The sequence below is a fragment of the Adiantum capillus-veneris genome, chromosome 29 (genome assembly GCF_014529385.1).
Source record: "Adiantum capillus-veneris isolate H3 chromosome 29, ASM1452938v2, whole genome shotgun sequence".
NCBI lineage: Eukaryota > Viridiplantae > Streptophyta > Polypodiopsida > Polypodiales > Pteridaceae > Adiantum > Adiantum capillus-veneris.
This window is the reverse complement of record NC_140959.1, coordinates 122637353-122655149: the sequence shown is the minus strand read 5'-3', so window position 1 is coordinate 122655149 and position 17797 is coordinate 122637353. Positions and strand designations below refer to the sequence as shown.

General features: G+C 45.2%; 1 protein-coding gene across 2 annotated transcripts in view; it reads right to left on the bottom strand.

Moving 5' to 3' along the window:
• The window catches only part of FOLT1 (folate transporter 1), a 102148-nt gene that overhangs the window by 76844 nt on the left and 7507 nt on the right, over nucleotides 1-17797 (bottom strand). The window contains exons 2-4 of one of the 2 annotated variants that reach the window (XM_086505935.1): nucleotides 1496-1572; nucleotides 1326-1402; nucleotides 1109-1202 (exon numbers count right to left, since the gene is read on the bottom strand). In XM_086505935.1, the coding sequence (XP_086362061.1) occupies nucleotides 1109-1202; nucleotides 1326-1402; nucleotides 1496-1572 (248 nt within the window). The remainder of the gene's footprint in view (nucleotides 1-1108; nucleotides 1203-1325; nucleotides 1403-1495; nucleotides 1573-17797) is intronic. The other variant, XM_086505936.1, reaches the window with a different exon arrangement.

Here is a 17797-nt window from a genome sequence, read left to right as displayed (position 1 = left end):
GTCCACTGGACCACCATACGTATCACTTGCCACGTGTCACTGCCCATGCGAGAGTCCGTCCAGTGTGAACTCCACTCCAACTGCAACTAACTGCTTGTCCTGTGTCAGTGACACTGTAGCCCTGCTACAAACGCCAATGTATTACGGCTTGGGAGAAATCCGGTGGGTCACGCTTCATACATTACACCACCCATATTGCCCCCAACTGCAAAACCATGTTCTTCATTGAAAGAGGAAACCGTACTCACACTTACATGCTTGAGCCTATCCCCTTGTCGGCGATACACACTATCGCAGCCATTCGGCTTAGCTCCCATTCCCTTCGATGCGAGACAGGGCGTTGGGGCAATGGAGAAGAGTCATGCACATTATGCTCAATGCAAGTTCGAGAATTTGAGTATCACACACTACTAGAGTGCTCAGCTTTTGGTCACATCCTAACTTGCTTCTCTCACATTTTCAGCCATGACTTAAAACCTACACATTTTCCTCTCCCAGCCACAGTGTGGGCTCTCCATTGCAACTCTCATCACCACAAGTTTGGAGCATCGAGAGTCACTCATCAGCCATACACATACTACATCACATGTAACTTTGGTCCCATAGGTCATATTTGACCTTCGAGGACGATAATAAAATCTCTCTCTCTCTCTCTCTCTCTCTCTCTCTCTCTCTCTCTCTCTCTCTCTTCATTCACAATATCATTCTCTCTTTTCTCTCTAGTCTTTGCACATTTCTCATGAAGTAAAAGGAACTCTCTCATGAAGTACAAGGAACCTTGAGTACGCACTGAGCACTCATCCTGAGCATTCACCATCAATCACTTCCGCTGCACATTACATCAAATAACATAATTTCCGAGTCCTCGAACTCCCTTTCTTTGCATGTCACAATTAGATACTGCTTTAGCACTATAAAAGAAAACTTGCACTCATGGCATGTAAAACAAGGAAGAACCAGAAAGTTGCCTACTTTCAAAACGCTATCACACAGAAGTAAGAAAGTCACCCACTTCTGAAAAGCAATCAGGTCCAGACTCCCTATAAATGGCTATGCTATGCTCACCACAGTTGTTCTAACATAATGTAGAGTATGATGTGTCTCATACAAGTGCCCCAGCTTCTGCAGCTGATATCAAGTGCAGTCCAGCACCAAGTTCTTTGCCTGTCCAGCGCACATTCCAAGACTTTGCAGTGTTATAACTGTATAAATACAAAGCCATATAACAAAAATCCCAGTATCACAAAGTAAACCAGCACATCCAACATGCCTTTTAAGTTTCAAACAGCTGTTAACATCAATTATGATACAGATTTGGCACTCACAAATAGAAGTACATTCCCCAAGATATGCTTGATCCTAGCACAGCCGGAAAAAATCCTGCGTACAGTCCTTTTAAACCCTAGAAAGTGACGGATCATACAATCAGACATCACATCCTCCTAAATTTCTTCTTAAACTGGTAAACCAGAATCGACACTTCAATGAATACTACCTCAGACCGTGCGATCGTTAACAAGGCATTGATAGTACTTTTATACTTGGGTACACTAGCGTCACGCCCATCATACACTAGATAAAACAAAGGATTTATATTGAGAAGTGCAACTTGGCAAAGTATAAACTAAATCAACTTTTTTAAAATTAAATACCAACAGCGTTCGTTCATAAAAATCAGTCTGATTTGATTAAAATACATGAAATTGTGAACATGATCTACATCACATCCCCTAGTCTCTTAATTCTACAGTTTTAATAGAGAAACCAAAATTGAAGTAAACATATTTTATTGCTAAAGGAATATAAATAGAGCATAACCAATCACATTATCATATTGGACAAAAGTTTAGCAACCTCTACTTCCACATATCTAATGATATACCTAGGTGAAGCCAAGATAAGCCCAGATGCACCTTCAAAATGAAAGTGCACGGTATAGAATCATGGTAGTTATCCACAAGATAGTATAACATCAGCTGTATCATGCATAGTATTGAGTAAATACTATGGCATCCCCACTCATGTCGTCGGTACCCAACAGGTGGTGGGTGTAGTAGATAGGGCCTATGCACCAATGAAGATGGAAAGACTTAACACGATATCCAATGATGCCCCTCTTCAAGGTATTTCATCCCAATTATTTGAAAATACTTGCAACAAATAGGTATGTATACATGTATGAAGAATATAATAATGCATGTATATATGAGTGCGTGCGTGCTTTTCTGCGTGTATGAGAGAGAGAGAGAGAGAGAGAGAGAGAGAGAGAGAGAGAGAGAAATGAAATGTAATGTAATATTAATGTATTCAAAAGGCCAAAATGACCTATGAGACCAAAAGGTTACATGTGGTGAATCTAATACCAGGTCTGGGTACAAAAAGTACAAAGAATTGAAAAGAAAATAGTGGGTAGGGGTGGGGTGAAAGCTGATACAAAGGAAATAGGAAGTACAAAGGGTGGGCTGATACAATGCGATGGAGCTCTCTGACAGTCAAGGCATCATATACATATACATCAGTATCCAGGACGGCTCCTATGTCGCGCCAATATGGTATGGATCCTCTGTCGCAATCTACGTCGAGGGCCCTCATCCGTGGGCGATGGGAACGCCCCAACTCTATCGCCTGATCAAGCAGTATGCCTCTGGTGTTGTTACGCTGTGGGGGCTTCTCGAACTCCTATGTCTGTGACTGAAAGAAATCTATATTCTTCCACTGTCGCTGGATCTCTCTCATTGTGCCAGAGGTCCTCTCTGTGTTTGCGAATCTCCAGTAAGTATAATCCGAGGCATCTCTGATCCTGGTAGAGAGAGAGAGAGAGAGAGAGAGAGAGAGAGAGAGAGAGAGAGAGAGAGAGTCTATGGCATGGGAAACCAGACAAGTATAATTCCAACTATGCCCCACATTATGTTTTTTTATAAAAATTGAAGACAGGCTATACAAAAAACATCAACAACCTAGGGATGGAGGGATCGTAGATGCCTATAGAGTGAGAAAAACAAATGCAGACCTGGAAAGGAGTCTTGCTCTCACTAGGAGTCAAAATTGAAAAGAAGTCTTGCTGACTTGGAGTCAAGTTAGGACCACTATCTCAGGGACCAAAACCCCTACGCCTGTCAGAGGAGCCAATTTATCCCACGCACATGAGCTCAATGTGCCATGTAGACATGCCACTATCAAGGTTGACACATCCGAGCGTCTGATGCTAGTACAATCCGATCTTTGTATACGAAATGGACGAAGCCAAAGCTAGTACAACACGTACGATGAAAGAAAGAGAGTCTAGAAAAGAGCTTAGGATACCAATTTCCAAAGTTGAAAGGCCCAAATGGCATCTTTGAAGCACATGAGGCTTGAACTTTGGCCCCACATCCTTGAGCCTTGGGCCTTGGCCCATGACAATGCTTGTCTGAAGGACCAAACTTTGCCCAAAACAACGGTCTAATCGGATGTCGAATGTACTAGTTCGGACCATAGTGCCAAGAAACCCGTTTCTTCCAGAAAAGTTCTTAAAGAAATATTTTTTAAACCTCACGCTTTTGAAACTCACATTTCTTGGACCATTTGCATTTCTTGCACCACCAACATAATGTTAGTTATTTCTTGCATATGAAGAACTACCACATAATGTTAGAGTTATGGCATCTCTCTGGATTCGTCCAGTCAGTCCCAGTTTCTCCCAAGGAGAGGTGTTAGGGAGTGAGGGTTGTTTTGTGGTGGTGCCCGGCCTGTGCGAGGTAGTTCTCTCATGTCGGGATGTGTCTAGCCATGTTTAGCTTAGGGTTTTGGCTTGGTTCCATGGCCGTGTAGGCTCCTTGTTCTTTTCTTGCAGAGCTTGGGTGCAGGGTCTCTTGATCTTGCTGTATTAGTTGCAGTGGATATGTGTTCCTTTCTGTTGGATGTATGCTCCCGATTCACTCTAAGAATGGGTTGATACTCTCTCGTGATTTGTTCCAGAACGAAGATCAGTAACAATTTTCACTCACTTCCAATGCAATTCCTTGACATACAAGTTTTAATTCATCATTCTATATGGTGGTTGGTGAAGTTCTTTGGTTCTTCGTAGTGACTGGAGGTGCAGGTTTCCGACTCTTTCCTCGAGGGTGGAGCATTTGAGAGTTGGGAAATAATCCGGATACCAATAGCTTATGCCTTTACCCTCAGTTTTGATGCATTCTCTTGGAGCGGTCAACAGCAGTTGCTTCTGCAGATGTTAGTTGTGCAACTAGTGAATCAATTGAGTCGAGGAGATTCTACTTTTAGCTGACAACATTTTACTTCCCAAACGTCTTTCGAGAGTACTGGTTGGATCGAGCGCGGCAACAAAACAGCCCTCGCTCCCTAACACCTGTTAGGAGGAACTAGGACTGACGGGACAAATCTAGAGAGATGCCATACCTCTTAACACCCCCTCTTAGCTCCTAGAAAGAAAGACGGACTTGGCAGTTGGAGTAAGCAATCTGCAACTCTATAGAGAGGGTTTTGTAGACGAGGATATCTGCTGCAGGACTTCGAGGTCAAATAGTACCTGGCCATTATACTGCCAATGCAAGGTAATTCTCTGTCATAATAATCAATATCTAATTATCCTAAATGATTTTCTCATGTTAAACTGATATGCCAAGGGAGAAAAAGGTAGAATATTGGTTAAGCTAGCAGACCGGCCACAGTAGGGATCCAAAGGAGGGAAAATAGGGATCCAAAGGGGGGGCCATCTGTAAAAGAGCCATGTGCAACAATGGGCTTAAAAGACCCTAAGGTTCAACCCATTAAGACTTCCAAAATGCTAAGGTTTCAAAGGTTGTGTCCAAAGGTCAAACATTGGGGGAATTGGATGCTTTGTGTGTGTCCCAAAAGTCTTTGGCAATCCCTACATAGGAGGGGGCGAGCCTTGCAAGTAGGGGATGAGAGAGAGACTCACACACACACACACACACACACACACACACACACACACACACACAAGCTCCCTTTACACAAAGGGAATGAGGGACACATGTCAGCTCCCTAGCCCAGATGCCCACAAGGTGTACCCAATTCCTATTGGATGGCCTTGGAGGTGGACCAATGAGAATTAGGCTAGAGTAAATCTAGTTTAATTAACTTAAAAACACTTAATAAAAGAACCAATAAGAATTAAGCTCTCTAGAAGACTGTTGGACAATATCCCAAGGGGACCAATGAGCATTCAACAGCCCAATGGCTTGCCTGATTCCTATTGGCCAGGAGGCAAAGGGGTCCAATGAGAGTTCAGTTGAATTAAATAATTACCTAAAGATCTCACAAAAGGGGAAAGGGGGACACATGTCAGAAGGCTATCACTTATGCTGCTTAATTACCATTGGCTAAGCCTGGGGAGGTCCACTAGGATGCTAGCAAGAGCAAATAGAAAGAGGGGTCGACAAAGAGAGAGAGGGGGCTGATTTTTCAAAGGCATTATCACCTACACACTCACACTAGCTGATGTGTGAAGTAAAGAAGACTCTCTCTCCTTCTCAAGCTTTAATGGAAAGCTTATCACCTACTCCAAGCTTGTGAGGAGGGAGGCCTACACCAACAACTCTTGGCTTTGTGATGCAAATCCAACCAAGAGCCAAGCTTCAATGCATGCTCATCTCCTCTACCATGCTAATTACTAAGCTAGCTAATCTCCTCTACCATGCTAATTACTAAGCTAAGCTATGTTGATATGAGTGAATTATGTGAGGAGATGTACATCTTTCTCCTAAGAATACTCCTTCCTCTCAATCTACTCTCATACCCTGCTAGCTCTCACCATCTTCGAAGGCGTGTGAGGTCTTGGGTCTGAGACCGTGAGGGAATTGATGTTGTGTTTGATAAGTGTTTTGCGTAGTGCATGAAGTTTCCATCTTCATTGCACTAGCTAGTATTGAAGGAACACAAGAAATTGTATTGTAAAATGTCTCTCTTGATGGGAGAAACCATAATACAAAGCCTTTTGGAGGGGGGACCGGCTCCATGCAAATCCGGTCCTCAACTGTTGTCAATTGCTTAATTTCTCTCTCTTTTGAAGTATTGTTCATGCTATCTAACTAGGTGTTATGCTTCTTGTTGCTCTCTCCGCCCAAGCACTCTTGTTAATCTCATTAGGAATCTATTCTAATGAAATGCTCACTATGTTCATGCTATTTTCCGCTACACACAAGTTACTAGGCCATTAATGTTACATTGGTATCAAAGCACAACGTTTCTCTTTTCTTGCTCAAGAAGGGAGGTCCTCAAGCTAGCTATAAATGGTTGGTACTATTAATTGCATGTGAGTAAGTAGAATAGGGATTTTTCAGCCTTGCAGTGCGCCTGCCTTTGTGCAGTTAACGGGGCATCACTGTCGAGAGCTATGGTCTTCATAGTGGGGTCCTACGGAGTTTGCCTACGGCTTAACCACTATTGAGCTATTAGAAGCTTGACAGGAGCCGGTGTTGTTTCGGTGTTGAACGACCCTCTCTTCTATTCCTTGCAATTAATGGTATTCAAGCCACGGGTACTGTTGCTAAATTGGCTTTATCTTATAGAAAAATAATTCTAAATTAATTATTGGATTTATAAGTGAGAGGGTTTTCTCGCTTGGAACACCAAGGAAAAATAATTCTAAATGAATTATTGGAATTTTAAGTGAGAGGGTTTTTCTCACTGGAGACATCCGAGTACAGAGTATTCCTAGTACGTCATTCAAAGTAATGACGGGAGCACTGAGAACGGGAATATCTGTAAGGCCACCAGGAACGGGTACTTCTGATGCGTCACATTGGATGGGTGACAGGGAGCATCGGAAAGAAGTATCTGACCATCCGGGAATGGACATCTCTGATGCGTCATAGGATGGGTGACATAGAGCATCGTGAAGGAAATTGTACCGTAAGTTCGGTAGGAAAGGACTAGGTAATGGGTATTCCTGATGCGTCACAAGGTGGGTGACGGTGCATCGGAAAGGGGATATCCATAGTCAAGAGGAAATTCCGAACTGTGTTGGAATTGTGCACAAGGAAAAAGCAAGCACTTGAATGAAGATGGGTTAAGAGCAAACTTTGAGGAAAAACGGATGCTTTTTGAGAAAGCGGAATTGCTTTTCGGGAAAGCAAATGCTCTCCCCCGAGGAAGTCTATGTCTGCATTGCAACTGTGCATGTGATTGCATCCAGGGACGCCTGGGAAGTGCTGTGAAAGTATTGTTTTTAACTTATAAGGTTTTATTGATTTTTTGGGCAGGTTCAGACTATTTTTAAAATACGCCACTTAATAAGTGGGCAGCCATCTGATAAATAAGGCAACAAATCGGCCGCGATCTCTACGCGAGCAGCTATTCGTGCCCGTGCTAGGAGCTATAAAAGCATCACATGCCCTCACTCAAAGGGGAGGACCAATCTTTGCAAGGAGGAGATGTTGCTGCAGATTTCAGCCGTAAAGAAGACGTTGCCGGTGATGCCCATGGCTGCCCCAAGTGTACCAGATGTCGCCAAGACCCAGTGCGCGAGTTCCCTCGCGAAGAAGTGCCTATGAAGCGTGTTTCCATCGCGACAAGTTGCTGTTTTCTCTGTTTCAGCCCATAAACGTCGTAGACGGGGCTGATTTACGAGAAGGAACCCAAGAACACACCTCTTTTGTGTGTAGGATTGGAAGAGAGGATTTTCTATGTAAAGATCTCTTCCGGCGAATTGATTTTCGAGAACGGAGTTGCGTTTCGAGCGTCGAGACTTTGAAGGTAACGATTTTCATGTTATGATCTTTGAGTATTTGATTGCAGGTGTACTTCCTCTTCGTGAGGGAGTAGGAGCAGAGGAAGGCATGAGCCTCTGCAGGAGAAAAGCGCTCTGAGGAACTAGAGCCGGATCAGCCCAAGGGTTTCGTACCCGAGTTTGGGAAGTAGATCCACGGATCGGAGAGAGGTAGTCTCTCAAGTTGCGATCTGGAAGTTGGGATTCCCAAGTAAGGACTTCGTGTCCGGGAAAGCAGAGTTGTTTTGCAAAGAGGACTCTGGAAAGAGAGTTGGAAAAGAGTTGCAGGGATGCCATGACCTGAGTCTGGAAGGTGAGATCCAGAGGCGAGAACCTTGATTCTCGAGGAATTGGAATAAGGAACGGAAGTTCCTTGGAATAGGGTTTTGCCCTAGGAATCGGAAGCTGAGGCTTCTGGGAACCATCAAGTCTCATTCTAGAACGAACGTGGTAATACGTTCGGTTCAAGTGCTTGTATAGACTTCTCCTCAGTAATGAAGATACTATTACGGGGGGGGACCAACCCATCTTCTGGTCCCCAGTACTGTATCGATCTTCTCACTCTCTATCTCTCTCTCTATTTATTTCTCTCTATATCTCTGGCTTCAGTAATAAGTGATAAATCCTATTTATCCAAATGTATTTTATATTGTTATGCGCTCCCGTTTGTGACAGGTACAGTAACTTGAGTGCTTTTTCTAAAGGGGTAAAGAGGAGTAGCAACTAGGGCTTGAAGTGCCAAAGTACAGCTAAAAAGTTTACACCTAAAAGTTGTTAGAATGGCTGACAATAGTAAAGAGAGTGAAATTAATGTTGATAACTTTGATTTTGCTAATGAGAAAGCTACTAATGATGCCCCGATGCTTGTTAACTATCTTGTTTCTAGGCTTCAACAAGCCATGGGCAATCCATCCCTCCAAAGTGAAGTGCAACGGCAGCTTCGTGCTCATGGGATTCTCCAAGCTGTACGGATTTCCATAAATTGCGCTGGCAGCTTTTTGGCTTTGCTTTTGGACCAAATGCTTTTGAGTTTGAAGGCTTTTTACATTAAACTGCTTTTGGGGCCTAGGGCCTTTAAATATGAGGTTAGGGCTCATTCTCTGGCATGCTTCCTGGAGAAGGTGCAGAATCTGGAGTACTGGCTTGTACTATGTTGATGCAATATAAAGAAACACCGAAAGGGGCGCCAAGGTTTGGGGTCAATACTCTCTGGGGTGGAATTCCACCACTCCGTGTCGCGGGTCGTCTCTCTCTCTCTCTCAGTTCAGTTGTTATTGAAGTGCTAAAAGTCTGTTCAGTCTGTTCTTCTCTATTGGCACGTGGTGCCGACGGTACTCCAGGCTCTGCACCTTCTCGAGGAAGCATGCCAGATTATGAGCCCATGGCCTCATATTTAAAGGCCCTAGGCCCAAAAGCAGTTTATATGAAAAACCTTCAAACCCAAAAGCATCTAGTCCAAAAGTAATGCCCAAAAGCTGCTAGCGTACATCACGAAAATCTGTACAACTGCCACGTCAGTAGTCAGCGTAAAACGTGGAAATCCGTATAGTCTGCCACGTCATCAATCAGCAGAAAATCAAGGTTTTCCGTACAGCTACCACGTCATCACATTCTACGTTGTGTGTGTGAGGGTCCAGGTTTATTTTAATTCCTTTATGTCACTTGGGCCCCATCGAACGGGGTCCCATAAGTTGGTAGGACTTCTTCTTCTGTTGTTGCTTGTTCTTCTTAGGGTTTAGGGCCCTCGGCCGTGATCTGAAGGTTGGCTCTGCTCTTTAGTGACTTGATAGGTCAGCAGTTTGTGACAACCTCTCTAGCGTTTTTGGGAAACCTAGGAAATGTTGCAAATCTCCACCGGCAGTGATCCTTCCCACACCTTCTGATGGTCAGTATAGATAACTTCACTCCAAGCGTTTTTCTTCAAGGAAGCTTGTGGAGGGCATGGAGAGGAGTGATCCAAGATTCCCTAGAGGGCAGCCATGTTCTTGTTATAGCCTTGAGGCCCGTCTCTCTCTGAAACGAACACAGGGAGTGGATCTCCCGGCTACACGGACCGCCTACAGACACGCGTCAGACGAACCACCCGACCATAGCCACCATCGGGTAGCTCCCCCGTGCTAGGGCCAACACCCGAGGACGTAGGTGTGCACTTGTAAGACCCGGCGTCCCATACCACCCGGCCTCACCTCCTCGAGGTGACCTCGCGCACTCCTAGCCTCGCAGGCTAACCGCTGGCTCTCTGCCAGTGGGGGTCGATAACTGCAAATGAGGCCTTGGCCTCCCTTTATAATAATGGCCGGCCACACTGGCCGTGTTCACACTACATCCGCCCACACACTGGACGCCCATCCCGACGACGTCTGGGCTAGATCCCCTCTCTTGTGAGCGAAGCATAACATACTTCCCCCCTTAAGAACCATTGATGTCCTCATCAATGAAGTGGGGATACTGAGCCTTCAAGCTCTAACTGGTTCCCAAGTAGCAAACCTTTCAGATTGACCCTTCCATTTGATTAAGTACTCGTCATAAGCCTTTTGGCGGGAATGACGGGTACGATGATCTAAAATTGCCTCTGATTCTCGAGGAATATACTCAGTTTGCATATCTTGCCATACAATTTCCTCGATAGGCACAACAATGCCGGCTTCACCCAATTTTACTTTAAGGCGGCTGACATGAAACACTGGATATACACTAACATCCGAAGGAAGAGCCAGTTTATAGGCAACCTGGCCAATTTTCTTTGTGATCAAGAATGGACCACAATATCTAGCTGAAAGCTTATAATGCTTTCCCGTTCGCATAGTCTTGGAATCCTTGGGTATCTTCAGATAGACCCATTGTCCACATCTAGAGTCCTTGGAGATCTCTTTTGATTAGCATAAGTAGTGACTCAATCACGAGCCGTTCTTATACTATCCTTAGCCAATTCGAGCATTTCTTGCATGTCATACAGGAAATCACGAGCTTGGCGTTCCTTGACTTTCTCTAAGCCAACAGCAATTGGGAATTCCATACATCAACATGAACGGGCTAAATCCAGTAGCAGAATGCTTGCTACTATTATAGGCAAACTCTAATTGTGGAAGATACCTTTCCCAATCAGGTTGCCTGTGAGAGACATAGGCTCAAAATCGGCCAGTGAACTTAGTATCTCGATCACTGACGATATCCTCTGGCAGACCATACAGCTTATAAAGCTGATCGACAAATAAAACCGCCAACTCATGGCTTTTTACTTTCGACTTCATTGGTATAAACTTCGCCATTTTTGTGAGTCTATCGACCACAACCCAACCACAACCCAAATAGCCTCATTGCCCCGACTAGTATTTGGCAAACAACGATGAAGTCCATGGAAATACTCTGCCACTTTGCATCTGGGATTTCCAATGGATGTAGCATGTCAGTTTTCCTAAGGCTCTGCCTTATTGACCTAACATTGAGTGCATCTCTTCACATAACTCTCTATGTAAGAACGCATTCTTGGCCAATAGAAACATCGCTTGACCAAAGCCAAAGTTCTTTGGATGCCTGGGTGCCCAGCGCTAGGAACATCGTGGCATTCGCACAAAATCCTTTGTCGAACCTCATCGATTTCCGACACGCAGACTTTTCCATTTATGAACAATAGTCCACCTCTAATGGAATATTGTCACTATCTCGTCTCTCCACCACGACTCACTTGGGTCTCTGGATCATCGAAGCATGTACGCGAGTCATGCCCCGCTTTGACCTCGTTCCATATCTTGCCAAAATGGCCATCGAAACGACATAGCCCTCGGAGAGAGAGAATCCGTCAAGATTTCAGCCATAGGTGCTCGGACAAAATTCGGTTGTAGATCAAGATATCATTGAGAAATACAACGAAGCTACCTAAAAATGGTCTCAACAGATCATTCATCATCTGCTGAAACATAGCTAGAGCATTGATCAAACCAACAGGCAAGACCAAAAACTCATAGTGACCATAGCACGTATGGAAACCTGTCTTGGAAATATCTTCCAGTTTGATCCGTATTTGGTGATAGCCTGATCGCAGGTCTATCTTCGTAAAATACAACACTCCATGGAGCCGATCTATCAGATCGTCCATACGCAGGAGCGGATACTTGTTCTTAACAATGAGCTTATTCAACCCTTTGTAATCCACGCAAAAGCGCATAATGTTATCCTTCTTTCGAGAAAGTAGCACTGGCAGCTCCCCGCGGGGATTTACTTGGCCAAACAAAACCCCTGTCAAGATAATCTTTCAACTGCCGCTGAATCTCGTCCTCCTCGGTTTTACTAAACCGATAGGGTTGCTTTGAGAAGGGCTGACTATCAGCCACCAACTCAATGCCATGATCTACTCCTCTAGAAGGCGGCAAGCCAGAAGGTAGATCATCAAGAAAAACATCCTTGAAATCAGTCATGATTTCTCGGATAAGGTTGGATTCGTTGGAATCCCTAAGTTCAACAGAAGAACATGAAACATTTTTACGAAATTCAGTAACAAAAGTACCAAGCACTAATGAATCAAACCAAGTAGATGGTACACATTGATAAAGGTCAACATCAGAAGACTTTGTTTCTTTATACATTTCCAAATCAGTAACAACTGGCATTGCAAAACCATTATTTACAGAAATCTGATTACAAAGCGACACAGATACATGAGGCATGTCCTGCTTAACAAAAACAAGAGAGTGATGTACATAGTCTATATACAATGAGTCTTGTTTATCATAAAACCATGGAATTCCTAAAATAACATCTGCTCTTTTCAGGCGCATGATGTGGAAATCCAAGTTCTCTTTGTAGTCAGCCAGCTCGAGCCACAAATTTGGAACCATCCAATTCCATACATCCATATCCTCGCCACGAGCCATCGTCACATAATACTCATGGTCACTGTCCCGCGTCCGCAAGCTCAGTTTCTACACCAATTTTGCATCCACAAAATTGTGTGAGCTTCCATTATCAAGGAGTATGGTCACGTCGTGACCATTGATCTTCCCGGGGAAACGGAAAAGATCGTGCTTACCAAACACTTTAGTGCTAAAAGTACAATTAGTGTATGAACTCTGCGCTAAATGATGGATTTAAACTTGAATGACATCAGAGTTACCTGAGATCTCGTGAATCTGAACCGAAGGACAACCTTGCGGTTTCTTTGTCTTCTTCTTGGGGCAATCCTTGATTTGGTGACCTGTATGGCCACATCCGAAGCAAGCCCCTTTCTTCACAGCATCAACAATTGAAGCATTTTTGGCTTTCTTCTTCTCTTGAGAAGATCTCGGTGGTGATTTGGACTTATGCTGGAATCGGGGTCGCTTCCTCGAAGCGCCCTCACCGGATTGATGGTCTACAGTTCTTTTCTTCTCATAATTCGCTCCATCTATCAAATGGAACGTCTTGGCCTTTGCCACTGCATCCTCGACGCCAGTCGGGGCTTTGTCCTTGATTAAGGCCCAACGGTAATCTTCATGTAAACCTAGCAGGCACATGTGCACAGCATGCATAGAATCCACCTTGCAGAAGGTGAGCGCCTCTTTGAAAGCTGTTGTATACTTATCAAAAGATAGAGCTTTCATCAAAAGACTCTGCAATTTGGCGTAAGCTTTCAAAGGATCCATTTTGGCAAAATCCCTCTTAAATTTCACACAGAAGTAAGCCCACGTCGTAGGTTTCTCTGTCATGTCGCGCCACCAGGTAAGGGCCTTACTGTGCAAATAGAGAGGAATCGTCTGAATCTTCTGTTCATCATGCTCCCCATGGAGGTCAAAATACGTGATCCACTGATGTAGCCAGTTATTTACGACCAGTTCTGTACATTACTTCTCCTCCCCTGAGAAATTTGTAGTTTTGTAAGGAATCGTGGCAGTCGGACCACCCTGTGAACGCCCAAAAGCAACAATCCGCGTCGCAATTGCTGGAGATGGATTTCGCCCTCGGAAATATACGCAGTCGTCGACTGAGCCGTATTTTCTAGAGCAGAAAGCCGGTAACTAAGCCCTTGTATGACCCCTTCGAGAGAGGCCAAGCGAATGTTCGTCTAAACGTTCGCGTTTTCCAGAGCGGTAACACGTTGATCGAAGCTCTAGAAGGTACTTGTAATCCATGTGTATAGAGCATGCGTGAACGGAATTTGAACATTACCTGGCGCGTCGTCACGCTGCACATCCGAGCTGGAGGAATCCATAACAAAGTGCGTGAGAAACTGGAAGTTTCACGCGAAACTGGACCTTTTCTGCACTTTTCGATCGCGAAAAGTTGAATTCCGAAGAGCGCTACGCGTCGGCGTACGCGTCCGAAGACAAGCAAGTGATGGCGGGAGCGCGGGAGTGTGAGTGGTTGAGAGAGGGAAGGCTCGGGACAAAAGTAGAGAGCTTGAAAAATGAATTCTCTGTAAAAGAAACTCACTCTCTGTAAGTGAGTTAATAACTGCAAGTTTCATACTTGTTTTTAAAAAAATCCCAATAAGTCTTTGGCCACAATACCAAAGGGCAGCTATAGAGTTTTTTTTAAAAAAACTCGACACTAAGGGCTGAGGCAGCGTGGAAAAAAAATCCAGCGAAGCGTGGACATCTGGAGACGTGTGGAGAAGAGAAACTCGCTCCCTAGGCTTGTGCCTTCCCGTGCCCAACACACGAAGGACTACCCATCTCAGATGCCAGCGCATACAGGGCTGCCCACGTTGGAAAATCAACCAATGTTTCTTCTGTTATGCATCAGCACAAGCTTTCTTCAAGCCAACCAAGAGAAGTAACTCTCTCTCTCTCTCTCTCTCTCTCTCTCTCTCTCTCTCTCTCTCTCTCTCTCTCTCTCTCTCTCTCTCTCTGCGCCTACTGAGAAACTCTCTCTTGGCGCTGCTGAGATACTCACTGTCTTTGCTCCGACAGAGAGAGCATGGTCTGCCGAAGTTCACTGCAACACAAATTTTGATAAAGCAAGTAAAAATATCATATGCAAAGTAATCAATTCTCTGATTCCTATGCAAAAGCAGTAAAATTCAGCAATTGGACCAATGGAAATTGTTGTTTCTAAGTCAAAAATCAGCAACTGTAAATGAAAATCTGATTTCCATTGGCAAGTCGGTAAAAAATCAGCAACTCATCACCTGCACACAAGCTTATGAGAAGAAAAACGCACAATTTCAGCGGTTGATTACTAAAAAAACGCGAACTCAAGGTTCCCCGACTCGAACCGATTTGTAGGTGTGCACACGGTCCCTCGTGCAGCCAAGCCGGCTCTAATACCATGAAACGAACACACGGAGTGGATCTCCCGACTACATGAACCGCCTACAAACACGCGTCAGACGAACCACCCGACCATAGCCACCATCCGGCAGCTCCCCCGCGCTGCGGCCAACGTCTCAGGACGTTGGTGTGCACCTGTAAGACCCGGCGTCCCATACCACCCGGCCTCACCTCCTCGAGGTGACCTCGCGCACTCCTAGCCTCGCGGGCTAACCACTGGCTCTCTGCCAGTGGGGGTCGATAACTGCAAATGAGGCCTTGGCCTCCCTTTTATAATAATGGCCGGCCACACTGGCCGTATTCAAACTACGTCCGCCCGAACACTGGACGCCCATCCCGACGGCGTCTGGGCTAGATCCCCTCTCCTATGAGCGGGACATAACACTCTCCCTCCATTCAGATCTGCTGCCTTCCACCCAAGAGGAGTTGCAGGTTGCTTATGTTCCCAAAGCTTCTTGAGGTGCTCAGTGCTAGCCAATGTTGTGGCCAAGTCAGTGGTCTCATGCGTAGGAGCAGATGGCAGTAGCAATAGCAATAGCAGTTGTGCGTGTACCTCGAGTCTATCCATTGAGGCATGTCAGATATATGCCGGACCACCCTTGGTCACTTGTATGAGCATTTGTTATCAACATGGAGAGCCTTTCCCAGATCTCTCTCTCTCTCTCTCTCTCTCTCTCTCTCTCTCTCCACGAGCAAGGCAGTGGGCGGCATCGTTGCGTTTATAAGAGAGGGGCGCAGGAGCACGACAGTAGTGAGCGTGGAGGAAAGGCAGGGGAGGGTGCAAGGTGTGCAGAGAGATCTCGGCAACTGCTCTCTCTCTCTCTCTCTCTCTCTCTCTCTCTCTCTCTCTCTCTCTCTCTCTCTCTCTCTCTCTCTGTCATGAGTCTCTCACTGTTTTTAGGGTTTCACCACTTCTTCTTTGCTGTTTTTAGGGTTTTGAAATAGCCTTTTGGTTGTTTTCAGGGTTTCGAAATAGCCTTTTTTTGTTGATCATAGGGTTTCGAAACTCTATTTTTTGCTGTTTTTTAGGGTTTTGTCACTGTTTTTTGCTATTTACTAGGGTTTCGTCACCGTTTATTGCTGATTTTTAGGGTTTTGCCAATTTTTTTTCTGGTTTTTAGGGTTTAAAATCTATGTTTTGTTGTTTAAGGTTTCACAAGCGTTTCTTGCTATTTTTAGGGTTCTTAGATTTTTTGTTGTTTTAGACTCTCTCTCTCTCTCTCTCTCTCTCTCTCTCTCTCTCTCTCTCTCTCTCTCTCTCTCATGGGTCTCTCATTGTTTTTAGGGGTTCGCCACTTCTTCTTTGCTGTTTTTAGGGTTTCAAAATTGCCTTTTGGCTGTTTTTTGGGCTTCGTCACTGTTTTTTTGCTGTTTGTAGGGTTTGAAACTGTTTTTTTGCTGTTTTTTAGGGTTTCACCACTGTTTTTTAGGGTTTCAAATCTGGGCTTTGCTGTTTTTTTAGGTTTCACAAGCGTTTCTTGCTGTTTTTTAGGGTTTCTTTTTTTTTAACTCTCTCTCTCTCTCTCTCTCTCTCTCTCTCTCGCGTACCTGCTGCTGTGCTGCTCCAGGCACACTACTGCTGTACTGCGCGCTGCTGTGTCACCCCAACTGCTCAGCGCGCCCACCCCAACTGCGCAGCACCCCCAGTACCCGCCTGTTGCTGCCGCTGTTATACCAACCTGCTGTTGCTGCTGAACTGCCTCTCCTTGCTACACACGTACTCCCTCTCTTCCCCTCACGCAGCCCCTCCTCGCTCCCCATCACGCAGCCATCTCTCTCTCTCTCTCTCTCTCTCTCTCTCTCTCTCTCTCTCTCTCTCTCACACACACACACACACACACGGATACATACCCACACACACACTACACACATACACGCATACACACACGTACTCCCTCTCTTCCCCTTCTCCCCTCTTCTTCACAATATGAAGAGAGGGTAGCTTTGAAGACAACCATGTCTTCCCCCATCATCAAGACACCGACATCGACAATGAAGACAACCTTCATGCTCACGAACAAGAGGCTTGCACAATTGGAGAAGGACATGAAAGAATGGTGGATGGAGAGAGAGATATGGAGGGAGGAGAAAGCCACCTTCATCAAGCTATGGAACGAAGAGAAGGAGGACATCAGAGCGGAAATCCAAAACCTCAAAGAGGAGAAGGAGAGAAGGGAACGAGAGAACGAGAAGGAGAGGGAGAGATGGAGGAAAGAGCAAGAAGAGATGAAGGCACAAATCGATCTCCTTCATGCTTCCATCACATCCCTCACCCCCGAGGAAGGAGAGATTAAAGAGGAGGCTAAGGAAGCCCTCAAGGAGGAGATCACCAAAGCCCTCACCGCAAGCATTGAGGACAAATTAGAGGCCACCAAAGAAGGATGGGTCGAAGTGGTCAAAAAGAATATCAAGAAGGTAGCAAGAGAGGAAGCCCAAAAAGATGAGGTACTCATCGTACACACAACCATCGAGGAGGAGAAGATGCGACAAGCTCGCCGTCTCAATGTGCGAGTGACCGGCATCAAAGAAGAAGAAGGGTCTACACCCGAGAGCGATGGGAAAGCTTTATGCAAGAAAGTGGGATACAAGGAAGAAGAGATCCCTTTCTCCAAAGTTTGGAGAGCCGGCAAAGATCCAAAGAAGAGAGCTCTCATCCTCCAATTCGCCTCCGAGGAGTCTCGAACTTCTTTCCTCCGAAAGAGGGTCATCTTGAGAGGGCTAGAAGGCCCCCCGATTTATCTTGATGATGACCTCACAAAGATGCAACAAGATCACCGTCGCGCGTGCATGCCTAGAGTCCACCAAGCCCGCAAAGAAGGGA